Below are 23,356 nucleotides of genomic sequence, written 5' to 3' on the forward strand. Positions count from 1 at the left end.
GACCGCCAATCACATTGGGGTGGCATGTGACAATATGGAAAGTCAGTATGATCTGAATCAAATAAAATAGCATCCTCTAAGGGACACACACACACACACAGAGACACACACACAGACACTGTAGGTGTTGTATTGAAATCCAAATTATTCTAAAGTGATGTCCATCATGAATAGCTATCTTACCCAAACAGGTCCAAGAAAAGGTCTAAGATGTATATGATAGCAAAAGACCAGTGACACACCTCTTTCCAGTTACTGCAACATTCAGTTTTATAAAATAAAAATGTGACCTTGGGTTCATTCCCTAACAGGTCACTACATCACAGTACGAGCAGAAGCCAGCATTCGTGGGACAGTAGCTCATGTTTCTGGTTTTTATAATAAAAAAGAAGTTTGGTTTAGGGCTTCTATACCCTCCAGACAAGTTCTCTATGTAAAACACACAAAGACGCATGAGCATACGAGTGACGTTCATACGTCAGACGTTCCGTTTTCCGCGGAAGCATTTGCCGATTTGTGTGCATTATATACATTCACAGAAATGCAATAAATCCCATGTACTGGTGCCAGTTAATAGTCTTGCTATTTTGCTTTTGCCAAAATCTCAATCCGTAGCCAGGAGCTTTTCCCACTTTGATCTATAGAGGGCGCCAAAGTGTTCACAGAAGCTGCTGCCCACTTCACGTGAGCCGGCAAAGCATCACCACAGCAAAATACCAAAAATACCTTTGCATATGTGCATACATCTCTCTCACCCCTACCATGTGCTCAAACTGACCCCAAAGGCACCTGTTAGGTGACCTTTCTCATCATAACATAATTATTGTAGGAGATGCATGCATTTTTTCCCCAGTTTTCTGCACAGAAACCAAAATTATTTGGTCCGTGACAAGACATTGCTAGGAGCATTGCTTTGACTACATTAGTGCAATCGCAGCATCATGTCTAACACGAGCCAGGAGGAAATCAAACAGCCATCATGAGTCAGTGACGGTGGGCTTAGCCAAAGCGCGATTAAAGCTTTTAGTACAACAAGTGCTATCTCCACTCAGTTAAGGTCACTCCATCACATCCAGTCAGGTGTTTAATGATCTCTCCTACCCTTCTTTATCAGAGACAGTCAGACAGTCATCAATTGTGTTGATATAACAAGGTGGGCAGTTAATATAACAAGGGTGCATGAAATGTTAATATGAAGGCCCCAGAAATGAGGGGAAGGCTGTGAACAGGCAGTAACTAATCAGCAGTTGCTGTGGGTCAGAGGGCACACGGATGCCCAGGCATGAAGGGAGGCTGGCAGGCCGGGGCGGGGAGATCGCCAACAGGCATGGTGACACGGGAGAGTGCATGTAACCCACTGAGGCCTGGTCCTTCATTTCAGCCTGCTATCTTCCTGCTCTGCAGCGAGTGTGACAGCCAGACTGCCGGGGGATATAGGTTGGTCTGGCACAGCAAGGGGGCTGCTTTGCAGGGAGAGTCCACTACGCACCTCCCCCCGGCCTCCTGTGGGTAGCGGGCTCGGCTCCCTCCCACTCCCCTCTCTGTGTGGTTGGGCAGAGTGGAGATTCGCGCAGGAGACCCAGGGCATGAGGAGAGGAACCTCTGCACAGCTGGGAGCAGTCTGCTCTGTCAGCATGTCGGGGTCAGGGCAACCCGTGCTTCTTCGAGCTGTACACTCTGCTACGTCAGGAGAGCAGACCTCTGCGTCAGGGATTCCTGCCTCCAACAGGCTGTGACTGGCTGGTGGCAGAGGCGGACCTTGTGGGGTGCCCTGGGCCACTGGAGGCGGGGGCAGCCCCTTGAGCTGATTGTGGCAAAGTGGGCAGGTCTCCTGCACATACAGCCACTTCTTCAGGCAGCCCGCATGGAAGACATGGCTGCAGGGGGTGATGATGGCAGATGTCATTTCCTAGGAAGGAGACCGAAAGACCTTATTTACAAGCCCCATGGCCTTCAGTATGATGACATAACTTGTGCGCAATTCATGCTGACCATCAGACCCACATACTGCAATCAACTGCGGTTCTGCAATTAGTGACCACCGGGGGGGGGGGGGGGGGGGTGCAAGCAGACTAAACGGCTGTGTTCGAATTTGGGGGCTGCATCCTTTGAAGAACGTGGTCTGCGTAACCTTTTTGGGCTGCGTCCTTTCACGGTCCGCACAATGAATCCTGGGATATGTTGGGCTGAGAAGGACCAATCGGGTGCATCCTCCACAACTCTGCATTCCCAGTCTGCATTTAAAGGAGCCTTCAAACGGGGACTGGCGTGACACGTTCGGTCTCTGAATGGAGCCGAAGTAGGATGCGGCCGCTAAATTCAGACTCAAGCAACAAAAGCAGCAAAGCAGCCGTTCAATGTAGCCTAAAGTCGCCAGGCCCAGCTTGATCTACACACCCAACAGGAGCCAAATGCCCCGTCTCTCTGGGGCGCCCCCACCTGGTAGCAGATGGCACAGATGTCGCTGTGCTGCTCCAGCTGCTCGCTGGTGGCGACGGGCATGCTCCTGATCCTGCTGACAGCATCTCTGCGCAGCCGGAAGCTCTGCCAGCCCAGCTGCGCGCGCAGCCACACGTTGCAGTAGGAGTGGACGAAGATGATGGTGGAGCCCATGACGGTCCACTCGCGCAAGACCGTCTCGGAGACGCCGCAGGCTACGACAAACAGGGCCACCAGGAACTCCAGCAGCCGGTAGGTGCCGTTCACGCAGTAGATGACGTCGTCCATGTTCTCCACGGGCTCCGTGCGGAAATCCTCCACCATGAACAACACATAGACGAACAGGGTCCCCAGCACCTGTAGGGGTGCAGGGCCATTGTGATCCACTGTCACCAGCAGGGGGCTCTGATCTTATTTACCAGAAGCTTCCTTCCAGAAGCAGGTATTTTTTAAAACATCTTCCTTTTAAATTATTTTTAATGTGAATTGTTAGATTAATATGGAGTCAACAAAATGTGAGACAAACTTGCACAAAAAAAAAAATCATGTTTATCACCAACTACTGTCACAGATGCTGAACATGTCAAGTTAAAATGGTGAGCACTGATTTCTCAATTACATCAAGAAGATTTCCCCACAGTGGCACCATTTATCCACTAGAGGTCAGTAATAGACAAAAAAAAAATATTGGCGAAAGAAAAAAACATCCAAATATTAATAAATGTGCCATAAATCTGCCAAAGGTTTTCATGCCACCACGTAGCAGCAGGATGCCATGTTCCGGTGGGGAGAGGACTCAGTGCCCAAAGCCACGCAGGGACTGTACTTTCTCATTAATTCATTAAACATGATTTGTGAAGGCAAAGCCACATGGAGACTGCACTCTCAGTAATTCATTAAACATGCTTTGTTAAGCGAAAGTCAAACCGAGACTGTGCTTACTGATTAATCCATTAACACACTTTGTTATCCTAAAGCCACGCAGAGACTGTACTTACTCATTAATTCATTAAACAGGCTTTGTTATCCCAAAGCCACGCAGAGACTGTACTTACTCATTAATTCATTAAACACGCTTTGTTACTCTGACTGTTGACATGTTTAAACGCGGACTTAACAGCTGTGTTGCATTTTGAAAAAAAAATGTATCTTTGTAGTCCCCACAACCCTGACCAGGAGAAATGGCTAGAAGATGGATCATGGGCAGATGGAGGGATGAACAGACAGATGGACGGATCAGACTGCATTGCACACATAGGGAAATGTTTAATTTTGGGCCATCACTATAGCTAGGCATACATCAATAATCCAGGATCAGGGATGTATAAATATTTAATATGTGATTAAAATAATAATAAAAAAAGTAATTACACATACAGAGAGACAAAATGCACTGTAGCCAAACAACTAGATTTTTCCTCTGCAAGAAGCACCATACAAGTATCAAATCATTATTATGACATTATTAATATTTTTAATATTATTGCTGTTATATCTATTTTCTGAAACTGCTTAATGCCAACTGGGGAGGCAGAGGGCACAGGAGCCTATCCTGGGAACAATGGGCACGGGCGGGAACCAACCCTGGGTGGGCACCAACACACCATGGGGCGCACACTCTCATACAACTACAGGGCCAATTTAGAGTCACCAATCCACCTATCCTGCATGCTTTTCCTTCCACCATATTGCAGAGCAATCGAACAGGAAAAGTTTGAGTTTAATCGAGCAATCATGACAGCGCAGTAGAAGTTACTTCTCCTTCGCTACGACCCGCCCCCCCCCCCCCCCCCCCGTTAACGTGCCCGTTAATCGTAAGTTTCTTGTGAATAACTAAACAAAATATGATGTGAATGACAACATCTGTCAGTTGGTTGTCCATGACAAACCTACGTTTCATTAACTGTAGGCATCACGGATGCAGTGGTCAAGGAAACACAAAAATGAGGCGGTGAACTGCCAAGTAAGAAAATCAGCAAGTTACCCAGCTGGGCGAAATGAGCCTCTGCGGTCCATCGTCAGCTTAGCCAGTGAACATGAGTGAGTGAGTCGGTCACCTGCAGCGAGGTGAGGATGCTGGACGAGATGATGATGAGAAGCCAGAAGTCCATGTGGAAGAACTGGCAGATCATGTAGGCCATGTAGGCCGGGAGGACCAGCAGGAAGAGGCAGAGGCTGACCGCCCGGAAGTGCTTCCAGAGACTCCTGCAAGCTCAGCAGGCAGAGGCTCTGACACCACACAGGGAAGCTCTGGCCCAGGTGAAGGAATCATAAGTACCCAAGTTCACTTGACCAAGCCATAAAATCAGTCTGACACATTCCAGTAAGTTTCCAGGGGTCAGACCTAGTGATGCCCCAAGCGACACTTCATGAGCCATTTTCTGACTGCACTAGATGACGCTCTTAGTTCGAAAAAGGGCTCAGAGCATGGCCAAAACTAAACCAAGAGCACCATCTAGTGGGGACAGAAAATACAGCACATGGTTCATGAAATGTCGTTCTGGCCAGCACTAGTGTGACCCTGGAAGTGGGCACATGCCCCTTACTTGTTCCGGGAGGCCCCCAGCGCCAGCACGATTGGGTCGGCGATCTCCAGCATGGATTGCAGGATGGATGCCACCATGATGAAGAGGATGATGCTGAGAAGGAAGGCCCGGTGGATGACCTGCAACTCGATCAGGCCTGTCTGCATGGCCAGTATCAGCAGGGTGACGCCCTCGGTCATACCCCTGGCATGCAGAATGGAGTCACACACACGCACAGACACCTCAATGGGACGGCGATTCACCCACATGCTGCTCACCGGTGCGTGGTGTTGTCATTTATGAAGGCACAGCAACCCTGCAGGTAGAACTTGCAGAGGGTGAGGACACCCAGGGCCGCAAAGGACATGGTGAAGACCAGGCCCAGGAGGGAGTAGGGAGTACTGCAGCATTCCGCAATGCTGCCAGAGAGACACATTCAGAGTCAGAGAAGATGGAGACACAGACGAGAGGACCACCGCAATGGACACTGACATCAGGAAAAGACACAGCCATTATGATGAGTAGCACAAAAAAACTTGCATATGAAAATGTCATATACTTTCCAATAAACAACAATCCAGAAATGAAAGTTTACCAACAGGCATCAGTCCCCCACAAATCCCCCATTTAGAGTTAATCTGCTACCAAACTACCAAGATTATACATACACAGGGACACCTATGGTTATAATTTAGATGGTTCGGAAATTCCTCCATGCGGCAGCCCCACCTGGTGAGGGAGAGGAATAGCAGCCTCTCGCGTGAGGTGGGCTGGTTGCGGGAGCTGAAGTTTGTGCAGATCTGCAAGGTGAACAGCACCAGCCAGAAGCACATGAAAAGCACCGGCAGGACCAGCTGGTTCCAGAGGGACATCCCCAGTGCTACAAGGCCGTACACCTCCACCACCTTGATGAAGCGATGCAGGAAGAGGGTGGAGAATGTGCAACAATGAGAGTAAGAGCAGAGTGAATGTGACTGACATGAAACGGCAGACCCTGCTGGTGACACGCACCCAGTCACGCCCGAATGGTAACTGGAGAACGTCTCATCGAAAAACAACATACACTTGTATGAAGAAGCCGGCCACCTTCAGCTGTCAGAGAGAGGAGCGGAGGTCGCTGAGCGCCACCAGCTAGCAGCAGCAAAACCAGGCTACTCGGATTTGTACCTGTATCAGCTCACTATATGCTGTCTTGGCCAGGTAGTAGGGAACCAATAAGTTGGAAGCTAAGAAGTAGAGCACCTCCAGGCCTGTGAAGATCATGGCAAATTGATTGACGAAGACAATGGCCTCCAGCGGGAACAGGCACAGGCGAGCCACCAGGGGGAGCAGGTGAGCGGAGAAGAGCCAAATACGCTTGGTCTGCATGACACAGGAACACAGTGCGCAGACCACCAGCTGGCCTGTCACATGCACAGCAAAGACGGCACAGGCATTCTTAATCGATGTCAGTCAAGTCCACTCTCCTGCCTACCAGACACATCAAAGCTGACAAAGACATTCTCAATGGATGTCAGAGACAATAACTCAGGGAGGGAGGATACACAGAAGCATGGATCATTCTAAACTTGACACACTTAAGGATCACTGTACCCGTCACACACAAAGACGGGAGTAGAGCCCTCGCCCGACCCAGCATGCAATTTTATTCAATGGGGTCTTGATCCCTTAACAAACCCATCAGTTTCAAGTGTCGCCTCCCTCAGTAAGCCGGCTGGGGCCCAGCAGGGCGGGGAAGCAGGAAGCCAGGGGTCCACCGGTCCATGGGAGGAGCCTGACTGCACCGGTGGTCCTGCTGGTGGAACATGAACACCGGGTGATGGGGGCAGGCGGTGTGCTGGGCGGGGGGGGGGGGGGGGGGGGGGGCACGCAAAGTCTGGGAGCGGCCAGTTAAGTCAGCGGATGTGACGCGCCATGACGCAGGTCACCCCTAGGTACCCTGGCCTGGGGAAGGCAGACTGAAAAACATGGTATGGCCACTGAAACCTCCAGAGCTGCAGGCGCCTCACCAACACACTGCCATTATAAAAATAAATGTAATAAAAATGAAGTCTCCCCCCATGGATGGATGGATGGATGGATGGATGGATGAGACTGTGTTTTGTTATCCTGAATGCTGCCCAGAATGATGTTCTTGTGTCTGTCTGATTCTGAAGCCAGCGCTGACTGGACCACGGAAGCAGGATGCATTATGGGACTGCCGAGGGCCATAGTCACTCTGATTTCACAGGCAGTGTCAGCATGACCCCCAAAGTGCTCCCACTCAGAAAATTCGCCTGAGCGGCACCTTTATTGCCGGCCGCGTGACCTTAACCGTCACTGGCTGGGTGACAGGCCAGCGGTTTGGCAGAGAGGCCCAATGGCCACGGACGCATAAATCCTGCAGCCGTGTTGGGGAAGGGCGATGAGCAGAGCGCGTGCCGCTCGCAGTGACGTGGGAAGACCCCACCCTCCAGCCCGGCTCAGCTTACACACGGGGGCCGTGGTGAAGTGATGCATAGACAGAGGCTCCAGGTACAGCGGGCCCAGCAGCCAGAATCCAGCTCGCTGCGGACATAATCCCTGCAAGGACAAAAAGACGGGTCTGCTGGGAGCCCCTCTCCAAAGCGAGACACACGACATTCCCCGTGACGGCAGAAAGCTCGCCACGATTCCACGTTACTGAGGGAATTCGCCGTGAGGGACAGAACCCAATAAAATGTCAGCTCGTTAGTTTTTCACGAGAGACTAAACACTGCTGGACACTTACAGCCTAGTCTGCGTGATTTATAAAGTAAAGTAAAGCAAAGTGTCCGTGGGATAGACTGCATCCCTCACCCCATTGTCAGGCTGATTAGCTCCAAATTTAGCGCAGAACTGAGACCCGTGTTTCAGCTCTGCCCTCCGGTGAAGGGGCTAAATAAAGATGAAGCAGGAGGGCTGTTTCCCCCCAGACCATCTGTCGTACTCCACCCGCTGCTCCGCCCACACTGGCACGTCCCGGCAGATAAGTCAGGAGTCCCCCGTAATGGCTTTTACACACTTGAGAGGTTTTAATTTGAGTATCTTTTGGCTGTGTGCTCAGCGACACTGGGGAGAGGGGGGGCTGGAAACAGAGGCACCTCTTAAATCGGCAGCTAAACGGCCACCTGCCGGGGAGGCAGCAGGGGGTCAGTCATCTCACAGGTATGTCTGCACCAAGTGGCATGCTTCTGGGCAGAGCTGAGGTCTGGCTATCTGACATTTCTGTCGGAATCAATAAAGTACCCATCCATCCATCCATCCCCCCAGTCCCACCCCTATCCCTGTCCTCACCTGGAGATCTGGTGGGCGGCGAACAGTAGCAGAGCAGTGAGGATGTACAGGTAGAGCCGCACCAGGCACTGCCGTGGCAGCGTGAGCAGAACCACGCTAAGGATGTATCCTGCATGACACACTGTAAATAATGCACTACTGTAAATGCAAAAAAAAAACAATGGGAAGAAGTTTCACAAAGCTGCCCATTTCATTCACACTGAACATTGTCCATCCATCCATCCATCCATCCATCCATCCATCCATCCATCCGTTTGTCTGGGGTTCGGGTCGTGGGGGTAGCTACCCCCGCAGGAGGGATAGCCAGACCTTCCTTTCCCCAGCCACCTCTACCAGCCCTGCGGGGGGGTGCCGAGGTGTTCCCAGGCTAGCTGAGAGATATAAACCCTCCAGTGCGTCCTGGGTCTGCCCCGGGGCCTCCTCCCTGTAGGACGTGTACGGAAAACCTCTCCGGGTAGCCGCCCAGGAGGCATCCTCACCAGGTGTCCAAACCACCTCAACTGGCTCCTCTCCACGTGGAGAAGCAGCAGTTCTACTCGGAGACTTTCCCGGATATCCGAACTTCTCACTCTCTAAGGGAGAGCCCAGACACCCTGCGGAGAAACCTCATTTAGGCCGCCTGTATCCATGATCTCATTCTTTCAGTCACTACTCACAGCTCATGACCATAGATGAGGGTAGGGATGAAGATGGACCAATAGATCCAGAGCTTGGCTCAGTTCGTTTTTGGCCACGACGAACCGATTAAGTGGCTGCAAATCTGCAGACGCCGCTCCGATCCGTCTGTCCAGCTCTCGATCTCTTCGACCATCGCTCGTGAATGAAACTTGAACTCCTCCACTTGAGGCAGTGCCTCCTCCCTGATCTAAAGAGGGCAACCCACCCGTTTCTGGCTGAGAACCATGGTCTCGGATATGGAGGTGCTAATCCTCATCCCTGCCGCTTCACACTCGGCTGTGAACCACACCAGAGCACGCCGGAAGTCCCCAGCAGATGAAGCCAGCAAGACCACGTCATCCGTAAAAAGCAGCGACACAATCCTGAGGCCACCAAACTGCACACCCTCAACAGCCTGACTGCGCCTAGAAATCCTGTCCATAAACATTATAAACAGGACCGATGACAGAGGGCAGCCCTGGCGAAAACCGACCCGCCCTGGAAACACATCCGACTTATTGCCGGCAATGCGGACAAAGCTTCTGCTCTGTTCATACAGGGACCGAATCGTGGACCCCGAACCCCATACTCCTGAAGCACCCCCCACAGAGCACCTCGGGGAACCCGGTCGTGAGCCTTTTCCAAGTCAACAAAACCATGCAGATTGGACAGGTCAACTCCCAGGCTCCCTCCAGTACCCTCGCTAGGGTATAAAGCTGATCCATTGTTCCACGGCCAGGACGAAAACTGCATTGTTCCTCCTGAATTCGAGATTCTACTATCGATCTCACCCTCCTCTCCAGTACCCCAGAATAGACTTTCTCTATGTCTGTGAGGGCACAGGACAGTCACAGAGCAGTGTCACAGGCAGCTGATATGTCTGAGAGCACAGGACAGTCACAGAGCAGTGCCACGGGGGGGTATGTATGTCTGTGAGAGCATAGGACAGTCACAGAACAGTGCCACGGGGGGGTTTGTATGTCTGTGAGAGCATAGGACAGTCACAGAGCAGTGCCACGGGGGGGGTTTGTATGTCTGTGAGAGCATAGGACAGTCACAGAGCAGTGCCATGGGGGGGTTGGTTGTCTGTGAGAGCATAGGACAGTCACAGAGCAGTGCCACGGGGGGGGGGGGGTTGTATGTCTGTGAGGGCATAGGACAGTCACAGAGCAGTGCCACGGGGGTTTGTATGTCTGTGAGGGCATAGGACAGTCACAGAGCAGTGCCACGGGGGTTTGTATGTCTGTGAGAGCACAGGACAGTCACAGAGCAGTGCCACGGGGGTTTGTATGTCTGTGAGAGCATAGGACAGTCACAGAGCAGTGCCACGGGGGGTTTGTATGTCTGTGAAAGCATAGGACACTCACAGAGCAGTGCCATGGGGGGGTTTGTATGTCTGTGAGAGCATAGGACAGTCACAGAGCGTTGCCACGGGGGGATTTGTATGTCTGTGAGAGCATAGGACAGTCACAGAGCAGTGCCACGGGGAGTTGGTACGTTTGCCCTCCATGCCCTTCACCCACTCCGCCTCTAGCTCATGCTAAACCAAAGTGCAGCTCCACACTGTACCATAGTTCCCCTGCAATATTTAACCACAGAGCCACAGGGGGGCAATAAACAGCATGAACTGCTCATCACAGCAACCCCCCCCCCACCCCCAGTTACTCCAATGCCCTCAGAAGGGTGGAGAGGGCATTTGTTATGTCAGTGAGTGCTCGATCAGTCTTACGGATCGACGATCTTTCAGGATTTTGATGGCATGATTTAAGCCACTATCAGACAAGAGGGGAGAGATGAGGGGGGCACTGTGACTGGGGGAGAGGGTCACCCTCACAGGGCAAGACAACCTCACTTGTTATAAAACAAAAGATGGTCTGTGCAGGTGAAGGGGTCATAAAGTACCATATAGAAACCGGAAAACCTTGATCCACGGCTCTGAACTGACTGTTTGGGTCGATGCCGCCAATCGGCGACCGTGTTCAGTGACCAGAGCAGAAAGCGTTTTTGAATGAATCCGGTTCCCCTTTCAGCTTGTAGTTGCTGTCACAGTCAAATGCCCTCTTGTAAAGCAAAGAGGGCTCTCATCAGCTGCCCCAAGGGCAGACAAGCCCGCCAAGGACAGAAGGGCCCCCCGATGGCAGAGAAACTCATGCCGTTACTCGCCCACAAACCATGACCTCCGGTCAGCAAGCAGCAGGTCAAACGGGGAAACCATCACACCACAAGCGGGCAGAGATCCTTCTGGAGGGTGAGGCATTACACGCGGACCAGACATTCCCATCCCGCTGACCCCGCCCTTCGACAACCTTCGACATCAGAACAGATAAATTTACCAATCGACCTGTTTGAGGGCAGGAAGCCGTGGGATTAAAGGGCCCATCAATCTGGCACAACAGCGTGCCCTAACTTCAATTCCATCGACCTGGTTTTGCACCGTGATGAGTGCTTATCTTCAGCGTACATCGACCCACTCCCCGGCTGGGACAGAATACTTAACCCCTGGGCTGAAAAAAAATCTCTTGAATATTTATTTCAGCAGACAGTCACATCCCTACTGCTGGTTCTATTCTCGCCTATCACATTAAACTGTGCTTCTCTGAATGCCCTGTGTGGCCGATAACATGTCCGGCTATTCATCTTCCTAAACACTTATTTAGTGGGGGGTGGGTCCCCAGTCTGTAGCACGGGGGATAAAATAACCAACACTCTGGGTGAGATGCAAGTTAACGGGAGGGTACACACACACACACACACACACACACACACACACACACACACACAGAGGCAACAGAGAGATGGCTATCCACCAAACTACAAGTAAACTCTATCCACACAGACCTGGGAGGGATTTGAGCCCATAACCCTGCAGAAGTGAGGACACAATGCAACCCTCTGGGCCATAATTATAATTAACCCTCACACAAAAATAACAGATGAAAGGCACAATGGAAGGCAAATATTTACTTAGAGCAGCCTGAATAGGAAACATTCGACCTAAAATAACGAGGTCACCTTTTAGACAGGACCACAGCACGTCAGGAACATGTGCCTGAGCCATAACCCGATTCTGACCACAGGGGGACCATTTCCATCACCGCGAAGTTGGAGGGATGTTGCACAGGTAGGGAGAGCAGCTCACTAGGCAGAGAAATGCACCAAAACTCTATGTTCAAAGCATACCAGGCACTATGGAAGTCTACGTACAGGGTGACTGCGGGACACCTGAGCAACAGGGCGACCGTGGGATGCCAACATGAGAGGGTAACCGTGAGACACCAACACGAGAGACCGTGCGCCACCTGTGCACAGGGTTCTGCTATTTTTGGAGAACTGTTGCATGCCTAGTATGCATCAGGGTTCTGCTTTTTTGTAGAACTGTTGCAAGCCTAGTATGCATCACGGATAAACCCCTAATTTCATTGACCCATGCAGTCACACCCTCAAAAGCAGCCCATTCAGCCAGGTGCTGCAAAAATGCCCTCCCTACTGCCCCCTGCTGCACCCATACAGGCACTACAGTATGGAGCTACAGAAATACCATCCAGCACTGGGAGGCTGCTTTGAAGAGCGGGATGCAAGATGCCACTGCCATGAAAGTACAAGGTCCCCTGGAAGACAGACAAGGGCAGTGATCGAGCAGACTAGAACATGCTCGCGGACCCCAGCTGCGCCGCCTCCCACAGCAGCTCTGTGGGACTGCTCAGAGACCACCCTCTGGGCCACTGCGCAAGGAGCCTGGCTTTAAGCAGTATGAAAAGTACATGTGTGAAATGGAAGTTTGAGTCAGTCACAGCCAGTGGACACCAACCAAATGCTACGTAGCCTGTCCGCTCCGCCAAGCAACATCTGTCTGAGAACAGATGTGAGGTCTCATCAAAGCCAGATCAGAATCAGGAACATGCAGGATGATTAAGGGGAGAGAAGGGTGCCATTGCTCCCCAGCGATACCTAGCTTACAGTACAAGAGTATGCAGAGCTCCAGGACCACATCAGCACTATACCCCACTAAGGTCAAACAGACTGGCCCAGAAAACAGATTCTTTCAGATATTAAACAAATACTCCTGAGGGGCAACAGCCATAGAACATACCTTTAATGAGCCTAAAAAGGAATGTAGAAATCAGATTTAAAGAAATTACAGCTAATAACAGTGTGTACTGGTCTGACACAATCACTCAAGCAGGGCTATTCAACTCTCATTTGTGCACGTCCTCGTTAGATACTAATCAGCCAATGTCTTTCCAAAAACGAGAGTCCGGTAAAGGCAACGTCTTGCCCCTGAAGCGGGTGCCATTAGTATTACCTTTTGAGGAAAACACGTATCCGCCGATTCCCCGAGAGCGAGGGGTGAGTGCACAGGCCAGAGTGTGGCAGACCCTCACCCATGTAGTGCAGGTACAGAAGCAGTTACCTGTACTGGAAGAGGGAGCTGACGTCGCAGCGGTACAGCACCTCGAGAAGCACCATGCTGGGCAGACGCAAGCCGACGTTCAGCACTGCCTCCAGCTTCTCCTTCTGCACCATGGCCACACCAATGGCACTGAGATGGCGGGAGGTGGGGAACGAGGACTCACCAGACTGTCTCAGCACTTTCGGGTCGGGCAGGGGGAGGGGAGCACCCCAGGAGGGAGACGGGGGGGGGGGGGTGGAGATGGGATAGGCGGGGCAAAGCGTTTTCAGAAAACAGGTGCAGAGGTGGCGTGGACACCCCTGCTGGTGTGTGTGTGTTAGAGAGAGAGAGAGAGAGAGAGAGAGAGAGAGAGAGAGAGAGAATGAGGCTGTTTAGAAAAGTCAGCTGGAAACAAAGGAAGGAAATGAAAGGGGGGCATGCAGGGGCAACAGCCAAAAGAGGAGAGACACAGACACCAGAGCAGCCCAACCTGCAGGAACATACAGGCCAGTGTTTAAGGGGACCCTGACTATGACACCGCAAAGGGGTGGTGGTGGGGAGAACCTGACTTTGGACAGACTTGACTTCTCGCTTTCAGAATTTTACCCACAATGCACTCCACGTGTGCTACCTTACTCTGGGATACAACCAGCTGTTTACAAACACGTCTTAACACAGTCCAAACAACTTACATTCTCTGTGCCTTCAAAATACAGTACAACAGATGTCCTTCTAAATCTTACACTTTGCAGGGGCTTCAAGAAGAGGGAAAATGTTTGGAAAATGTATTTAAAGTCACATTTGCTTTTCAAATGCAGCTGTTTGGAAACAAAACAATTCCCACAATCGCAACGGACCTACAGAAAGTTATGTAACCTGTGAATTTAAGTATAAATACGCACGCAACATCAATGTACAAGAAGTAATTAGTCAATCCGTAACCTCTGAAATATCCGGTAAAACTTGCATCAAAGGCTAATCTTAACAGCATAATTGAGAGCCTTTAGCGTTAATTACGGTTTTGCAGTCTTTTTCTGTAACTCCCGTTGCTGGTTACAGGTAATTTTCTGGAGTTCACGTGTAAGCCTTCCTGCACGCGTATAAAAACGTAAAAACTCGAATTATTCTCTTTTTCTTAGTTACTTATTTGTCGATGTGAACAATCAGAGAGAAAATGCTATTATCGGCAACTCGCCTGTCGGCTACCTTTCAGTCCGAATGAATTTTTAAACGACTGGCATGAAGGTAACCGCAGAATCCCGCAGCCCAGCGCGCGCAGACAGCCGCAGCGTGGGTCCGACACTCGCTGTCACAGTGACAGGAGCGGGCAGATCGGGTCCGGGCTTCGTCTGGTCGGCTCTGTCCTGTGAGGAATGGCGATAACATGTAACCAGCGCATAACCCGTCCCGGTCCTCGGTTACAGATCTGCAGCATAAACCGCACAAACAGGCGGCGGCTGGCGGCAAACCCAAGCGGTGACATTACTGCGAAAATAAACGTGGCAAAAAGCCGGTCCGGCGCGAAGCATGACTTACGGCGACCGTCATCATGCAGGAAACACATCTACCAGACAGGAGCACAACTAACACATGTACCGAAATAATAAAAAAACTCACAGGACAAAGTGACGCTAGTTATCCGGGAGTACACGAACAGGACTCGCATCCACATCACTTTTAATTAACCAGGTGTATAAGCGGCTTGACCATTTGTACTTTAGTACTGGACAACGATCAGACTGATGCTTAAAAAAATACTGACCGAAGGAAATATACCTATAACTGTAATATGGCGTATCGGTCCCCCCCCCCCCGCCCACATACACCAGCCGCTCCTGCACCTGCCGGCATCCACAGCCAGATCTGCTAGGGTCGCCTCTCCCTTTACAATTGAAATATAAATGACAAATAAGTGAATATTTCAAATAAAATGATGCGCAAGCCTACCTGCGTGGTTAGGATTCACTTTACTCCGCCTGTTTTGCTTTCAAGGAGCTTGTCCGGTCGGAAAACAGTCATTTTAGCCGAAGCGACAGCAGATTAACGGTATCGGTTTTTATCGCGACTTGCGCCGCGGAGACGGAGTACTTGCGCTACCTCCCCCCGGGCCGGCCAGCGGCCATGACCAGGCCGCCCCGCACTGAGCATGTGCGCCGGTGCCACCCCTCCCCTTCTCACTTGTCCTCAAGTGTAACCACACGCAAGTCTATAGCCTGAAAAATCCTGAAAAAGACAACAGTCTGTAAAGTGGCATTAAAAGATGAAATCGCCACGACAGATGTATATGGAAATTATTAACGAATCATGGAAAATTTAAACTCTCTCTCTCTCTCTCTCTCTCTCTCTCTCTCTCTCTCTCTCTCACACACACACACACACACACACACACACACACACACACACACACACACACACAGACAGACGGTCCACATATTCATATCTTTATGGGAGTCTCCATTTTTATATAAAGCTAATCCCAACATAACGACCTTAACCTCTACCCAGCAATAACCTTAACCATAAGTAACCAAACAAAACACAAGCCTTTTGGCATTTTTAGTTTTTTTTTATAAGCAGCATTAATGTAATCAATGATACTGACATGTTCCTCAGAGTCTATTTCTGTACTTTAAAGGGTACACTTGCCTATGGCTAAGGTTACGGTGAGAAGCAAAGTTACAAAACTTAAACCTTTTATTAGAGTCTAACACCTACCAGACCTAACCTTTTCCAGGTCACCAAACAAAATAAATAAATAAATAATTACAGTCACAGAAGAGCTGATAATTTAAAGTAATTGATGATACACATTATTAAACAGTATTTAGTGCTAGGTGCCTGGTAAAATCTGGTAAATTCAGATTTAGTTCTTGGTTCACGTTTGATTCAATATTCCTCCAGCAGAGGGCAATAATGTCTCAAATATAGTACAGTAATTCATCTAAGTTTTTTGACATCAGCCTTTTTGAAACACGCGCGTGTGTAAACTTTGGATTAGACGTTTTATTGTTTGTTTCGCTCTATCTATTTATCTATCTATCTATCTATCTATCTATCTATCTATCTATCTATCTATCTATCTATCTATCTATCTATCATTTCCTTCTTTATTAAAAATTCAGCCAACATACTGGCAAATGTTCTCATTTGAACAAACTTAACAAAAGCAGGTAAGTTCACGGCTGTATATGTATCCAGTGTCTTGGCAGCTTTCTTATTGTTAATCTTGCGAGGTTTGGAATTAAAGACCCATTTCTATGTTAAAGTCCAGGATCCCTGGATCCTTCTTTGCCCATTTACAATTTTGAATAAAATATTTCCCTTGTAAAATAAAAAGGTTCAATATAAATTTCCTATTTATGGAAGACTGTATATAAATAAAAAATAAGAAATAAGGTAATGACTTTGGTTATGTTGAGATCACGAAAAGAAAAAAAAAGTTTATGCATGTCCTCTACAGACTTCCGTACCTATTACTTTCAATTTCCATAAAAGAAAATAATATCCTTCTTTTCCAATTTTTTTTACTATAAAACACATTAAATAAATGTTCAACTTCCAAGAGAAATAAATAGACAAACATGCAATGGTAAAATAGGTGACAAAAAGACTCACTTACAGAAAATACAATGTTCATCAACTCCAACGTATAGTCTTTGTAATACCTGGTTTGATGGATAAATTAAATTTAGGATTTTAAGACCAAAGGGGTCACGGGACCCCTTTGATACCTTCTCTGGGCCCATGCAGTGTGGGGAGTGGGGTGGTCTTGGGGGTGTTGTGGGTGGTCCCAGCGGGGGGAGGCGGCCCCCTCCGGTGGTAGTGGGCCAGGTGGGGGCCTGGGCCGTGTTGCCTTGGGTTGGGGTCCCGGTGGGTGTTCCAGGGTCTCTGGGATGGTCCATGCGACAATGGTGGCTTTGGGGGTTTGGTCTTCGGTTGGGTGTGGGGGTCGGCTTCCTGGCAGGTGGGGGGGGGGGCCCTCTCCACAGCCTTCTTCCACTCCCCGCTGCCCCATAGCACTACATATATATATATAGGTACATATCCACACCTACCTGTACACCACACATAACCAATAGTGCACACAAACAAAGGTAGAGGCACACACACAATATTATCACGGTTGCAGCTGCAGTTGTTATCAATATTGTTATTGCTGTTACTGTTGTTGTTGCTGCTGCTCATTATTTTATTTTTATAATTATTGTGCTTCTCGTTTTGTTTTTCTTTGCTTGTTTTGTGTTTTCCTTTTTCCCCTTTGCAATAGAAATAAAAAATAAAACAATATTAATAAAAGACAAAAAGAGAAGAAAAATAAGACACCTCGCTGACTTTATTGGTGACACCAAATCTATTATTATAATTCCAAACTAGTTTGGAATTGCCACTAACAAGGTCATTAATCCATCTATTTTTGCTGGGGGTTTATCAATTCGATGTGCCTGAGAGGGAGGGGAAGGGCGAACGATAGTGCGCCCCAGTGGTCAAAGCTACTACAGCACAATGAAAAGGCGCGTCAGAAGGCGAGAGCCGAAGGCAAACGGCGCCGAAGCAAGCCGGACTCGCCAGTGATGGCGTGTTAGCGTCGGCTGCCCCGCTCACAAACAGCTCTGCGTTCAGCACTCATCGTCTGCGCATCACCACAAAAGGACATATTAAATCAAGGCTTCGACAGTATGCATCCCGAGCATTACATTTGTAGTTACAATAAATGTTATAGATTTTTTAACGAACTGCATAATTTTATGGAAATGGGTTTCAAAAAATTGAATATAATTTCATCTTGTAATGTTGCACACATGCACTCAGATGATCGCACAGAATCATACCCTGGACACAGGACTGGTTATTCTGAAACTAAAACGAAATGACTGCACGATTTTTGAATCATTTTGATACTCAACGATGAAAATGTCAGTTTTTCCATCCTTTTTCCTGTCAAAAGCTACATTTTCTGTCAGGCGCCAATAGTGTTGCTGAGCAGGATGCAACGATGGTAGTTTAGTTTCATGACCTGTAACTAAAGGGATCGGATATCTAGGAGGGTTTAAGTAGCGTCTGAAATACCTACAAATCTGAAAACTCTCCACGGGAGCCGACTTGTTCGTTCTTCTTAAGCACATTACTGCTCCGTAGCCATTTTCCGTCCCTGACTACATCTGTTCCACACATACCCATATATCACCCTTCATTTCACCCCCAGTATGGGTTTCAGGATGACCGTCATCAGAATCAGAATCTGATTTATTGGCCAAGTATGTAGCGTTAACCAAGGAATTTGGTTCTGGCCGGAAGTGTCTCTCAAATTAGACAGACAAAGTAACGACAATGAACATACAATTTACCGACAATATACAATATACAAGCCCTATTCGAATTAAATATAAATATTTAGTAAAAATGAAGTAATATATATTAATTTTTATTTGGAGAAATTGCACAGCTAGTATCTTTGCTTAAAATCATTTATTACCATAGTAATTGTACTAATAGCATATCATTGTACTAACAGTAAATCATTGTACTAACAGTAAATCATGTTACTAATAGTAAATCATTGTACTAACAGTAAATCATGTTACTAATAGTAAATCATTGTACTAATAGTAAATCATTGTACTAATAGTAAATCATTGTACTGACAGTAAATCATGTTACTAATAGTAAATCATTGTACTGACAGTAAATCATATTACTAATAGTAAATCATTGTACTAATAGTAAATCATGTTACTAATAGTAAATCATTGTACTAATAGTAAATCATGTTACTAATAGTAAATCATTGCACCAACAGTAAATCACTGTACTAATAGTAAATCATTCACTCAGATGGTGTTCTTTTGATACTGCTATCAGCCTGTGTTTGAGTGTGTTTGAGCATGTTTGAGCATGTTTGAGTGTGTTTGAGCGTATTTTAGCGTACCTTCCCCCAGGCCTGCTAGCTTCATACACATGATTTTGCTGAAACATCCCTGGACTTTTTTGGTGCTTTTGTTATGAGAGCCTTACTCTGTCCAAACGTGCTGTGTAACTGCCCAGCCTCTGATGAGGAAGCGTGGCGTCGCGGTCGAGCCGCGGGTGACTGTGCAATCACGGGTACTGTGAGAAGTAAGCAAGGTCTGTCCAGCGGAGTTTCCACACGTGTGATACTCAGTGTTTTGAGTGGGCCAGCCCGGTCCCACCTGAGGCTAGTTGGATGCTACTCAAATAGATTTATATAAGAAACACTTCTGTACTATGTAAGTGTATACAATGTAAGTGAGTACAATGTGTTTACTATGTAAGTGTGTACAATGTAAGTGTGTACTATGTGTGTACAACGTAAGTTTTTACTATGTAAGTGTGTACTATGTAAGTGTGTACTATGTAAGTGTGTACTATGTAAGTGTGTACTATGTAAGCTAAACCCTAAGCTACTGGGCCTTGTTCATGAGCCCAGAAGTGCAGTGACTCTGCCAGCCACAGGATCTCATTATAGGCGCAGAGTTCAAAACTGCAAAGCCAAAGCCCCCCCTGGGTCATCACTATATCATTTCTGTGGGGGGGGGGGGCTGGGGGCAGAACCCTTATGAGCCTTGACAGTGGCAGAGCGTGGTGGATGAATGGATGAATGTCACGGTTACAATAATCCAACATACTGAGCGCATGCTGCTGTCGCGATAGCATAGCGATTATATCCAGGCGACATTATATCCAGGCGACTGATACTAAGAAGTACAATCAGATAACGTGTCATTATAATGTGTACATGAAGCCTTTTAGTGACATATTTAAGTAAATACAGTCAGATGAGGTCATTTGTGCCTTTAAATTCCGTAACCCAGGTTGTGGTTTCTCAGCTTCACCATGCGCTTCACACGCCATAGGTGAGTGACGTAACCAGAAAAGGGAATTTCATGCCACACTAGGTTTCAGTAACGGCGCCCAGCTCGGATTTGTCAGATAAACGGAAGGAAAGGAAAGGCGGTGGGACATTCTACCTTGTCTCCTTAACCTTCATTCTGGTTAATTTGGAATCCATTATGTCACTCTGAGAATTACACACACGTAGTTAAAAGCCAGTTCCTGTCCAAACAGGAAAATAAACAATTATCCAGCACTAAGTAAATATCAATAATCAGCCAAGCAGCTCCTGTACATCAGAAGTTAATCTCAGTATTGGATCCCCAGCAGGTCATGGCTATTGGTGAACAAATGTGCCTTCCACACCACAGACCATAGCACTATCATCCCTGGCTTTCACATTTGTCACAGGAGAGAACATCAATAATTTTTTTTTCAAAGCAATCAGTGAAATCCCTGGTATTTTTCACAGCTTTTTGAATAAATGGAATTTTTTGTTGTGTCTGGTTTGTAAGGTACCATAAGGATTCATTCATATGTGTGTAAATTGATGGGTGAGTCTTGCAGACGTTAAAGCAGTTATCAGATGTTTCTCTTATTTGTGGCTGGACTCAGAATCCTGTGATGTTTATTTATAAAGTTTGAGGAATCTGTAGCATATGGAAAACCACACAGAAAATACTCAAACCTGCAGGGAGGCCTTTTTATGTATGTGGGGAGAAACACATCAGTGATTATCTCCGAACACCCATCCATCCATTTTCCGACACCCACTTGTCCTGGAGGCCCGGAGCATATCGCAGAACTTACAGTGTCATGACCTGCACGTCCAGTCCACGCCCCCCTCATCATCCACGTGCGCTTCCCCCATTGTGCCCAGCTGTTTCCTGTTCTTTTCGACTTGTCTTGTGTATTTCAGTCTGTGTCTGTGTCAGTCCCCCAGATTGGTCATTGATGTTTGTGCTACGTTGTTCCGTGCCTTCCTCCGTATCGGGACTTTCGCCTGTCAGCCTCGTCCTTGCTCGCTGCCTGCTCGTCGGACAGCAGACTATAACACACAGGCGCAAGTGAAAATTTCAGGGCAAGGTGCCAACCCACCGCAGGCAGGGACGGATTATGGGCTGTGTGGGACCCTGGGCAAAACGTTCGCGAGGGCCCCCCACCACCACCACCACAACCACCACAATTCAAGGGCCCTTGGCAGCCAAACACCCTCCCTATAGGGTCAGGGGCCCTTGTAGGCAGAGGGTCAAAGAATGTAGGCCCTCTAAAATAGACAAACGAAAATACATTATTGATAAGCGTTGCAAATTGTTTTGGGCTAGGGGCCCCACGGGCCCCCTGCATCCCAAGGGCCCCTGGGCAGCGGCCCTGCTGGCCGGTCCGTAATCCGTCCCTGACCGCAGGGCCCGCACACATGCACACACACTTGCATACAGAACTGTTATCATATCTTTGTGGGGACCGCTCATTCATTTCTATCTATGACAACCTTAAACCCTACCTAACCCTAACCATAACCATGCTGTAAGTAACCAAACAATCGTTTTTTGATTGCAGACACATTCACACAATCTGGCAACTCCAGTTCACCGTAGCATGTTTTTGGACTGCAGGGGGAAACCGGAGTACCCAGAGGAAAACCCATGACGACACGGAGAGAACATGCAAATTCCACATACATGGAGTCATGGCGGAGACTCCAAACCCAGGTTCTAGTTAACACAGCGCCACCGTGCTGTTTTATTCCTGGCTATGGTAACCAGCTTTATGCTACACTCAGCAGGACGGCTGTGACACGCCGCGCAATCGGACACATCAGGTCTGTCATGACAGTGAGCAAGATGAGAGAGACCCCTGGCCATGGAGGACTGCTCAGACGTGTCATTGAGAGGTTTCTCTTTTTCCCACAACTGGGGTGGCAGTAAACATAAAAGGCCACACCGAGTCCTGCCAGATGATGTAAGGACCTCGAAATCCTAGCATAACAGTGGATACACTGTGCCAACATGGATCTAATGCCAAGATGATGTCGGCCTAAACTGAACGATTCTCCTGCATCACTGAGCACCTCCGGTGCCTTTTTAAGTCATTAACCGTCACCGTTTTCTTTCGCTTGCCTTTCATTTTAACTCCCAAAACAATCAAGCGACAAGGTTCTGCTGGTGATTCTGCACTGTTGAAGGACACCCTTTGGACAATACGTTTGGAGACAGGTTGCTCTCTCAGCAAGGCACAGAAACATGCTTTAAAAATTTAAGGTGCGCTTGGTACAGTTCAGCAGGCTGACTAACCCCTGACACAAAGTACTCTGCTGTGGTCTCCAAGTACTGAAATGACCAGATCAGAATGACACACTTTACAATCCCCTTAAAAAAAAGAATGTGATTATAATGTGTCCTCTTGTTGAAAGCATCTCTATTTGATGAGACATGGAATCAGGGGAAGTTTGGGGAATGGACCAGCTCTTGGCGATGACCTCGACATCATAAGGACACCCTGAAGCAGGGGCAGGCAGCCCCGATCGTGGAGTGCCGGCTCCCTGATGAGGCACCACCTGATCTCAGGCAGATAGTTACTCTTCAGGTCGGATGGAGATCCTGCTGCGCACTGGCACTATAGGATCCTACCTTGAAGCATCATCATCATGTTCCTCCACTGTCATGGGCATTTTAGCGCACAGGGCCAACCAGGCAGAAGCGCAGGGGCCTCCGCTAACAAGGGGCCTTAAATAACGGTGTTTAATAATATTTAAAACCCACCCATGCAGAACCTTTCAAATCAAATTGGGACGTCTCACTTCAGGGTCCAGTCATTAGCCTTCAGTAGTATTACTTATATAACCTTTAATATAAGCCTTTAACATGTGTAATTCATGTGCATCGCGTAAAACATCTCCTAGTTATATCCATTGTGCTACTGCTGGTGGCACGCTGTGGTAAAGTGGCGATGAAGAAGATGATCTCTGTGTTGGATTCCTCTTTGTTTGGTCATCCTGGCTGCTGAGAGCCGCTTGTCTGTGCTCGGTTGCACTTGTTCTTCTTCAAACGCACCAGGGGGAGGCTTGAGATCTCCATCGTTTTGACACGCGCCGCGTGTGATAACACCGCTGTTGTGAAAGCCGTTTCTTCAGAATCGATCCTGCGGCTTCCCAGTTTAGTGAGAGCCACGGAATGGGGAACAGAAGATGATGCCAATTGCTAAA

The 23,356-nt window shown here is 48.3% G+C and overlaps 1 protein-coding gene across 2 annotated transcripts; it reads right to left on the bottom strand.

Moving 5' to 3' along the window:
• Window positions 1-245: 245 nt before the first annotated feature.
• rnf145a (ring finger protein 145a) lies at window positions 246-15,434 on the bottom strand. 2 transcript variants are annotated; one of them, XM_049029287.1, is made up of 12 exons: window positions 15,253-15,434; window positions 14,512-14,669; window positions 11,928-13,504; window positions 8,259-8,379; window positions 7,436-7,526; window positions 6,558-6,759; window positions 5,694-6,367; window positions 5,243-5,383; window positions 4,986-5,168; window positions 4,497-4,644; window positions 2,440-2,796; window positions 246-1,909 (listed from the first exon to the last, which is right to left on the bottom strand). In XM_049029287.1, exons 7-12 carry the CDS (start codon window positions 6,023-6,025, stop codon window positions 1,373-1,375), a joined length of 1,698 nt encoding a protein of 565 aa, XP_048885244.1. In that variant the 5' UTR covers window positions 6,026-6,367; window positions 6,558-6,759; window positions 7,436-7,526; window positions 8,259-8,379; window positions 11,928-13,504; window positions 14,512-14,669; window positions 15,253-15,434; the 3' UTR covers window positions 246-1,372. The 2 variants fall into 2 exon arrangements, with proteins under 2 accessions (XP_048885244.1, XP_048885245.1); XM_049029288.1 differs by lacking the exons at window positions 6,558-6,759; window positions 7,436-7,526; window positions 8,259-8,379; ... (1 more) ...; window positions 14,512-14,669; window positions 15,253-15,434 and having other exon boundaries at window positions 5,633-5,824.
• Between the last annotated feature and the right edge of the window lie 7,922 nt (window positions 15,435-23,356).

This window comes from Brienomyrus brachyistius, chromosome 10 (assembly GCF_023856365.1).
Source record: "Brienomyrus brachyistius isolate T26 chromosome 10, BBRACH_0.4, whole genome shotgun sequence".
In the NCBI taxonomy this organism is placed as follows: Eukaryota; Metazoa; Chordata; class Actinopteri; order Osteoglossiformes; family Mormyridae; genus Brienomyrus; species Brienomyrus brachyistius.

What these genes read in the sequence shown, in the direction of transcription:
- rnf145a (XM_049029287.1), bottom strand. Translation starts at nt 6,025, where the DNA reads ATGTTGTTTTTCGATGAGACGTTCTCCAGTTACCATTCGGGCGTGACT. An exon ending in CTATTCCTCTCCCTCACCAG is followed by an intron (nt 5,384 to 5,693) that starts GTGGGGCTGCCG and finishes TCTCTCTGGCAG; the next exon opens with CATTGCGGAATGCTGCAGTA. An exon ending in TCTGTGCCATCTGCTACCAG is followed by an intron (nt 1,910 to 2,439) that starts GTGGGGGCGCCC and finishes TCTCCTTCCTAG; the next exon opens with GAAATGACATCTGCCATCAT.